The 9,440-nt window shown below is 44.5% G+C and overlaps 1 protein-coding gene across 1 annotated transcript; it reads right to left on the minus strand.

Moving 5' to 3' along the window:
* Window positions 1-1,652: 1,652 nt before the first annotated feature.
* LOC309416556 (protein downstream neighbor of Son-like) lies at window positions 1,653-7,667 on the minus strand (the record flags this gene model as incomplete). The annotated part of the gene is made up of 10 exons (XM_082016096.1): window positions 1,653-1,790; window positions 2,077-2,292; window positions 3,018-3,216; window positions 3,922-4,023; window positions 4,127-4,250; window positions 4,349-4,527; window positions 5,031-5,209; window positions 5,585-5,788; window positions 6,994-7,074; window positions 7,398-7,667. The coding sequence occupies 10 exons, from the start codon at window positions 7,665-7,667 to the stop codon at window positions 1,653-1,655; spliced, it is 1,692 nt and encodes a 563-aa protein (XP_081872222.1).
* Window positions 7,668-9,440: the final 1,773 nt, after the last annotated feature.

Below are 9,440 nucleotides of genomic sequence, written 5' to 3' on the forward strand. Positions count from 1 at the left end.
TTCAGTGCACCAGAACATGGTCGCTGGGAGAACCTCTAGCGTGGGGCTAAACATTAGCTTACAGCAGACTGCAAAGCCCAGTAGCAGAGGCTATGACTGCTGGAGGCAGACGAGCCAGATAGATTAAAAAAAGGCACAGAGTTAACCGTTACTCTCTTAAAAGTAGTTAATGCACCGGCTGCTTTAGAAGCCGTGTCCTCCAGTATTCTGTATGATGCCATTAGCACTGGACTTTCTTGGTGTCTGCTACTCATTCAATGGGGAAAAGTTCAGTAATATGCTTCTAGGTTAGTTAGGGAGAAGTGTAAAGATGAATTAAAAGTTGGATTGTATGACCCTGAACTCCACCAGAAATGGAGTATTTGACATTATCAAGGTTTTTCATCTTCTAATGTGCCTTTTTCCATCAAAAGAGAGGGGCTTTCCCTTCATCTAGGTTTTCTAGATACCTTGTTCAGTGTACCACTAGGCTGACAGTGTCATGGCAGTTACTATTAAGTAACAGATGTAAACACAAAGCATCCAGTGTAATTTTATACATGCTGTTGTCTTGGGGTAGGATAGGTTAAGTGGTGTCGATACAAAGTAAGTGAAAGGCACAGGAAAGCTTTCATCATGCCTCAGCCTGCTGTAACTCCTTTATGTGCCCACATTCTTAAAGCTCACAGGTCCTTTTGTCAAGTATGGCCTGGCTGCAGTCTAAGGCTACCATTCCAGTGTCACATGCAGATTCTGAGGGGGGTGAGCAGAAGGGGCACTGTGCTAAGGATGAGAGGGTGGCTGACCCTGTGGCATGAGCACTGCTTTGCTTTCTGTGCACAATACCCTTTTGAATTCACAGTCTCGCTGGAGTGCACAAGCATGACTTGTATTCTATACACTACTCTTCAGATCTGGTATTCTCTGCTGCAGGAGTCTGATCACCCCATAGCTGTGTAAAAAGCGACGTACACACCTCCAAAAGAACAGCTTTGACTACCTGAAGCGAAAAAGACTGCATTAAACCTGCCAGCAGACTCTACTGTTGCGATGCACGTAGAGAGTTGGATCCGCAGCCCCCTGCTGCCTCTCACTTTCTGTGTCTTCCATCAGATGGCATAACTATGTTATTGGACAGCTATGCCAAGCAGCTCTGAGGAATCTTAACCTTTTAATCTGATTCAGCTGCAGCCAGAACACTCTGCATGTCCATCTAACTGGTGTCTATCTTTGTGGAGTTCAGAGCTGACTCTAAACCAAGAGGTGCAATATATCAAAGTTTAGCTGTCGAGCTTCTGGCAAGGAGCTGTAAGCAGTCTTGGGAGGGGTTTTGCCAAGAATTCCACCCCTCCAAAATGGTTGTTACTGCACAGTTGCATGTGTGTGAAGAATAGAGACCTTCCAGGCACAATTCAGAACAGTAAAACAGATAATCATATTTTATCAAGTTTTATTTTAAAAGGGCTTTCTAAAATACAAAAGGAGATGTCCAAGGCCTCTTCCTTAACTTCCTTCAAAAGTCCTTTGAGGTGTTTTAGAATGGGTGTTGTGCGATAGTTGTTGTCCGTGAGGTTCAACTAGATTATATCCCTCCTGGTGCTGCCTGTGTAGACCCGAGAAGTACAGCAACTGCACACTCAAGTGTTCTTTTCTATTAAATGGAACTAGCACACCTATGACCTCCAGGTATAAGCATAATCCCTCATTTCCAAGAATCGGATGGAAGATTTTCCCAGTGTTGGACACTGACTCAGTTGATCCAAAGTCTTAGGATGCAGTCCACATGTAGGAAGATCTTTGAGTATGTTTTCCTGTGGAAATTCATATGAAGAGGAGAGGCATGGGATGGGTATTTGTTTGAAATCCATGTAGTTTTTAATACTCATTTGTGTACCTCTGGGGAACTCCTGAAAAGCTAGTTTTCCAATTACTCCATTTCTGAGGGAATGACAAGCCACAAGGACCAGCAGGAGTCATCACAAGTAACTGGGTGCAAACCCATGTATTAAGGTAAAGTTTTGTGTTGCTCAGCGTCCTATGGTTTGTAATAAAGATGCTATTCCTAAGAGGAAGAATTGTCTCTGCTAGTTTCCTTACCTTATTTAAGGCAGGGCTTGCACTGTCCAGATCAGTGTTAAACACAGCCGTTGGCTCATGTGTATATAATAGAGCAGAGAAGGTTCCCCTCTGTGCCGGCTTGAGCAGCATGGTCAGTGAATGCAGGGAATGAGGCATGACAGGGCCTATGATCTCCAGGCTGAATATATTCTCGTACGCCGAGTGAACCCTGGCTTTGGCATTTATACTGCGAGCCTGAAGACGAGACCACATACATAGGACTAGTTTGTGACACACCAAATCAAGTCCTAATTTACACTTGCTTTAATACTACAGTGCCACAGTCCCATTAGAAGTTCGAAATAGTTTCCAATATTGTCAACTTTCCAAAACAACATTCCAATATCAAACATATTATGTTTGATACACGACTATTGCAGTGGTTTTACAGTCTGTGTAACAACTCCTACCACGTACCAACTGTGGTAGGCAGGAATGCTGCACAGTACCAAGTTAACTGCAGAACAATATGAACGACTCCTCTGGTGGAAGATGACTACCTCCTTTAATAGCACATCCTTTAGTACCCACCACCTCCTCACAGTAACAGGAGGTGAGCCACGGTTCCAGAAGCTCCCTCGTTGCCAGAGTTGTGATAGTTTGAGACCCCTGTAAGATCTCAGGAGAATCTTTTAAGAATCATTTTAGTATCTGGGAAGTCTGCTTAACCTCTTATTTATCAGGATGTGAAGAACGGAAATACCGGGATTTCGGTTCAGCAGGATAGATCTATGTGGATAGAGACAATTGAGGAGACTGTGTGTAGTACAGTCAAAATGCTAACTCAGGCTACAGCAACAAAAATTACTCTGCTGTACCTAAGGGAAACTATACAAACTCAGTGTCTAATCTACTGGGTGAAGAAACAACTTCTAACTGTTCCTTGTTAGAAAATAAAGATGGCTGTGTTTGTTACTTACTTTGAGTGTTTGCATTGTTCCACCTCGGAAAGCAACAGGGGACAACAAAGTTGGTGGAAGCCCTGCCTGTGGGCCTGCAACAGCCACTAAGCTCCTGCAGTTTATCAAGAAGTTCAGCAAGGTGAATGTGTTTGTTCCTTTCACTAACGCAAGGGATTCGGGTTTGTGATCCATCTGCACCTCATGCTTCTCCTTACGGCTGTATTGACTGGAGTCAAAGGAAAACCATGAGAAAGGGAGAAGCATCAATGCACCAAAGGAAGAACTGGAGCAGTGCAACTCCAGGAGAACCCCCACGACCCCCCTCCAGCCAATCAAGTCATTTCAACAAACAAAACGAAAAATCCCCACCGAGCTTTACGCTGATTCAGATTCGTTCTTCAAATATTAGGCAGCATCTTAAACCTGACTTCTGATTTCCTAATTAAAAACCTCAGGTGCCAGAGGAAGACAGAGTTAGTCGATGCCTCTGAAACATGTATGGGTTCTTGGCAACAGCTGTTCTGGTCTACAGCTGTGTCCCTCCTATGCCATGCTACTTCCGAGTGTAAACCTAGCCTACATGAACATATACCCTTTTCTTTAAAAAAAAAATTAAAAGTTATCTGATGAGTCTTTCCAGTGAACCTGTATGTGAGGTGACATAATTAGTTTGTGACCTAACAATGGATCTTACAAAGTTACATTAACAATTCACAATGACTTTTCCTTCAAGAAGAAAAGCATCTAGAAATACTTGTCATAAAGAAACTCAAAATGACATGCAGAGCCTTTTAATATGTAGTAATGTGAGGATTAATATTTGGAAACAAGTTCTCAAAAGCTTTTATAAAACTTAAATCTATACACAAAGAGAGAACATCTGCAGGGTTTTCCAGTGTCATGGTGTGCAAGGAAAGGATACAGTTTAATAGAAATAGCATCTGGTTTCTCAACCTTGTCTTGGACTCCCATCTCTTCAAGCCAAGAGAAACTTTCATCGTCATCATCGCTTGGAGCTTGTTCCCTGGGAAACACAGAATCAGTGTTAGGAGGGCAGTACTTCCTACAAAGGTTTTCCACATGGAATGTGCAGGGGTCTCTAGCATTGTGTACGACGTATTACATACTCTCCATCTTCCAGGCTGTTGCCCACTTTGAGGCTGTTAGCCACTTCTGTTTCCAAATTCACTTCAGAGTTTTTCTGTTTCCTGGTTCTACTTTCTTCTACCAAGGGTAAAGAAAACTCTATGCCTTGAACAGGGGAGAAAAGTAAGCAATGAATGATTTTGTAACACAGCCAATGCACTTTATCAGTTACTGAAATCCTAGTTGGACTGGTTTCACCCTACCTTCATTTCTCATGGCTTCCCTTAAACCTCTGGTTGTGGGAGAAATTACAGCTGTGATAACATCGCTTCCCGCAAGACCAGCTGCACGGAACAGGACAGTAAACTGGTAGGTACATACGTAGAAGTAGGGACACAGCTTGGCTTTGAGCAGATTGTACAGAGAAGTAAAGCTGACAGACCTGCAAATTAGAATAAAACAATTCTGTTACTGAAGTTAATTCTCTGCTGTTGACACATCAAACTGGATTTGGCTGGGGGTTGGTGATGTGTGTACTCTGCACGGGTTTGAGAGCATACTGGATGACTAGCCAGATTTTCAGACATGCTCAACATCTAGGAAGCCGCATTCCTCTGAAACGCAGCCTGTTTGTGAGTGCTGCGCTCTTCCAGCACACTTGCTTTCTAGCACTTGGGTTTATGTGCAGCATCAAAGGCAACCTGCTAACAGGATTTATGGAATTCTGCCCAAATCAACAACTAGGATTGGAGAGGGGCGTTTAACACAAGAAGGTAGCTTTAGTCTTATCTTTCCTTAACCCGGTCCTCAAAATAATGAGCATTCTAGCTGAAAAAAAATTAATAAAAAATTAAAAAGCTTTCTCATAAACCTAGAAAGAACTTGTGCATTAATTTAAATCCCCTTGTCTTAATCTTACTAAATACGTTGTTTGGTTCCACTTACCAGTCACTCATTAGCACTTGTTGCAAGGCTTCATCCTGTGACCAAGGACTAGCCTTTCCAACTATTTTTCTGTCTGCTCCAATCCGAGGGAACAGCTGCAGCCACGGCAGCGAAGGGTGAAGCCAGTAAACCAGGCTTTGCTGAAAGGCACAGCGCAGTTCTGTCGACAGTTTTGGTTCCTAGATATCAAAAAGTATTTTATGAGGACAGTACTTAAGGCAGCATTGCAAGTGATGAATTAAAAAAAAAAAACATATTACATTAGATATTAAAATAAAAATTCTGGGCTTGTGAATAAGCCAGACTGAAGAAAAAAGGACAGCAACTGGCAACTGCTGCACAGTTGAAGTTCAGTGACTCACTTGTCACTGTTTGCCACGATAGGTACAACCCTTGATGGAATTGGATTAGTAGTCTAAATGAGCCTTATTCTTAATGCAAGACCAAACCAAAATGGAATCAAAAGCCTTCACTGCCAGCATGTTAAAGGAAAGGTCCAAAACTGCATCCTTCTTTCTAAAGCCAGAGCTTCAAGCTACCCTCTGAAGTATTACCTGTACGCTCTGTGGCAAGTTTGTTTCTGTAGCTCTACAATGCTGAGCAAATCCTTGAGCTTCCTCTTGTGCTTTTAAATGTTCTGCCCAAGTGAAAGGTTGGGAGGACATAAACAGAAGTCGTGTTTTAATACTCCAGTCTGCAGGAAATTCATCTCTTGGCGAGGAGGGAACTTTGGGTACAGCAACAGGTAAATGAAGGTCCTTACAAAACAGAAATAGCATCAGTTAATCCACAGAAAATTAAACAAAAAAAACCAAAACACAAACCCTGTGTAGCTACGTTTTTATATTTTAGCATGGTTAGGTCTCCTCCCATGTTCATAACTTTCCTGGCAGGCAGACCAGATACTGGACTACAGCTATTAGATGTAACACCTTGAGTTTAGTAGCCTATAAAAAGACAAGTTAAACCTGTCATCTCCTGCATGTTTTTGTCCAGTTCGGTGCAACAGCAAAAACGCTTAGCTCATTTAGGATCGTAAGGAAGTACCTGCATTATGTTAAGAGACATAGTTAAAAAAAAAGCTTTTGGACATTTTCTAGATTCCAGGTTCCACAGAGTTTGACTGTCCATAGGCTAACCAAAGTCACAGTTTATACTGAACTGATTATTTTAGTCAGTAACAGATTCTAATAGAAATACGGCATCATATTGTTTATGAAAAAGCAGGAGAGGGTTTTTGTTCTAAAGTCATAGACTAGGAACAGATAAAAGGATGAATGATTCAAAAAAAGAAAACTTAGCCTGAAGTTTATGACAAAAAGAATTCCCACGTCAAAACAGCATTCATTTCAACCTCTCTTGGTGACTGTAATATATGTCACACGCTTCCTAGAGGATGCAAAAAAACACCACTGGGGAGCTCTAGGACAGTTTGTGCTCTTTGAGAGGTCATTTTTCTATTCCACTCAGTTGTTTTGAACTTGTTTCTGAACCTGTAACAACATTAGACATTATCTACTTGAAACTCTCTTCAAGGACTTGGCTTGCAGGTATTCTCTCTTTCCTATGTGCCTGGTGAAGTTGTGTTTATTCCCTTTCTGCAGCTAAATAAAAGACTGCAGAAGATACATCACTTTGAAGAACATCCTTACCTCAACAAAATATAAGCCTAAGGAACAGGAGAATTACGGTCAACTTGGTAATAAAACTGGAAGCAGACAACAACCTCTGTCAACTAGAACAGTAACAGTTAGTGATATCAGGGAGAAGATTGGCTTTTAAGAGACCGTCACCGTAACAGTAAACTTCAAAGCAATTTCAGAAACTTTCCTGAACACTGACATTTTAGTACATCATCTTAGAGAGAGATGGACCATCAGATATGAAATTAAACAGTGTCAGCCTTTTTTCTTAACTGAGAACAGCTGGAAATGTTTCAGGAGCAGCATGCATAGTTTCGTACCTCCGTTAGGGCGAGGATGTCGGTTCTTTCAGAGGGCTCTGCTCTCCTGGCAGGCTTATCTTCACAAACAGGCTCTAAAAGCTGAATGAAAAAAAAAAACAAAACAGCGTAAGATACAGCACAGCTCATTAAAAAAACGCCCCTTGCAGTGACATTTCAGGAGGGGTACTAAGCACATGACATCCACCCTTCGGTGCCATCGAAACAGCTTGGCTTCGATCTATGCCCAAGGCCGAGGCTGGCTTTCGGAGGGGGTGCGGGCGCCGGGCCGGGGCTGCCGCGCCCGGCTGGGGCGATGGTGACGCCCGCGGGGCCCTTCGCCTCTCCCCCCTCGCCTTCCCGGCCCCGTTTTGTAACGGCGTGAGAAACCCGCCGGCCACCACGGGGCCGGGGCTCGGACCTACCTGCCAGAAGGCCGCAGCCGAAGGGGACCCGCCCGGCCACCGGCCTCGCTCCCGCGGCTGGGCCCTGCGGGCCGCTGGCGGCGCATTGTCCAGGCTGGAGAAGGGGTTGCGGCGGGAGGGCGCGGATGGGGTCGGCAGGGCCGCGCCGCAGGCCGGGGGAGCGGCGGCGGCGGCTGGCTCGCTCCTCCGCAGCCGTTTGCGCTTCAGCCGCAGCATCGCCGGCGGCTTCTTGAAACCGGGCGAATAGCCGGGCACGGCGGAGGCGGCCATGGCCGGGCGGCGCGGAGCTGCAGGGCGCGAGCCGCTGTCGCGGCTTGGCGCGGAAAGGGGCGAGCTCCGCCCCTGGGCGGTGCTGAGGTAACGCGGACGCCATTTCCTCCGGCTACCGCTTGCTGGCGGGGACGGCAGTGCATGAGGGATCGCCTCTTCCCGCCGGCCCTGGGGACCGCGGCCGCTGCCCTGCTGTCGCTCTCCCGCCCCGCTTCGGCTAGTAAGACAAAAAAATAAGCGTTATTGCTAAAAAACGGAAATGGATTCCTGAATCCACTCTGAAACCAGCCTGAATGTCCTCAGTCAGGTATCGAGGAAAGTGCTAGATGGGTGCACCGAGACTAAAATCACCTGTGAAGATACCAGAAGACGGTTACAGTGGTGTGAAGCGTGAGACTAAACACACAGTGCATAGTTGGGCAGAAAAACTAGTTTTGATTGCGATTCATGGCAGCAGCTAGGGCCCACCCGGCCGTATTTGCTTCAGACTGCCTTGCAGAAAGGTGCCCATCCCCTCATCACCAAAAAATGGGCAGCAGTTTTCAACCCATGCTAGACAGATGATCCCTTCCAAAATACAGCTCTAAAGGCCATTAAATAGAACAATGATGGATGATAAAACTAATCTAGACACAAAGCTGTGTTTGAAGACCTGTGGCCGCCCTTAACAGCGATGTACGCATCATCCACACCTCATCTGGTAGTTGCTAAGAGGGGCTGAGCTCACCAGAGCAGAAGCATCCTTGGCAAGACCTGGGCAAGAGCCTGCGCTGGCCATGGCTGTTGGCATGCCTCCCACCAGCTATGAGCACTATAGGAGACCCTGGGCAGCCATCACGGGGCTGTCAGGTCAGTGTACAGGTAGGAGTGAAGCGTATGCAACACTCATCAAAGCCAGAAAGGAACAGGCACCTGGCAGCCTTTGTCCCCAGAGCTGGAGGGCCTTGCTTTCACACTCAAACCTACTTTCTGCTTTCTTCTATCAGGGGACGTGCAAAAGAGGAGTCAATTGCTTAGGGAGCCTCATCAACCTTCTTGTTCAAGCAGATGCAAATCTAAAGGTAGTATTGAGAGAAATATTAAACAAAATGCTGAGGCATCTCACAGCCAGCTAAATGCACCAACAAGCAGCTTAGCACCCAAAGTACAAAGACACATTTGCTTCGTATCCTGATCCAGCTGAAAGACTAAGACAAAGTCAGCAATAGCTAACTTTAGCCCATTGTATGTGGGGTTCAAAAGGCATTTATATATGCAGTTAGAAGCAGCATATCTACTGACAAAAGATCTAGTAAAATGAAAACTATTCTATAAAAATTGTTCTTATGCTGTTTCATCAGTGGTTGTTCCTGTTTTATTAAACCTTATTTTTTAAGTCTTGTTTTGTTTCCTCTGATCTACTTTATTTTGCAAACACTTAAGCTAAAATGAACAACGTCAGAAAAAAATAAGCAGTTGGGTAGAAAGCTTCAGAAGAAATGTCAAACTACCAGAGGATTCACATGCTTTGGAGATGTGTGTGTACGTGCATGCATAAAAGCATTATTTATTTTCAAGACTGCATTACATCACATTAGTGGTAAAATAAGATTTACTCATGCTTTATATGCTTCCCTTGCATCATTTATCAAGAACCTACTACAAGTCTGGTGAATGATAGAAGACAGATTAATCATGGTTAGAACCAATCTATTTTCACTTAACTTCTCACACTGGCTCAAAGTGCTGGTGTCCATTGTTTCAGCGATCCACACAGTGAAAATGAATAGCACA

Source organism: Phaethon aethereus, assembly GCF_964289735.1.
Source record: "Phaethon aethereus genome assembly, contig: HAP1_SCAFFOLD_212, whole genome shotgun sequence".
NCBI lineage: Eukaryota > Metazoa > Chordata > Aves > Phaethontiformes > Phaethontidae > Phaethon > Phaethon aethereus.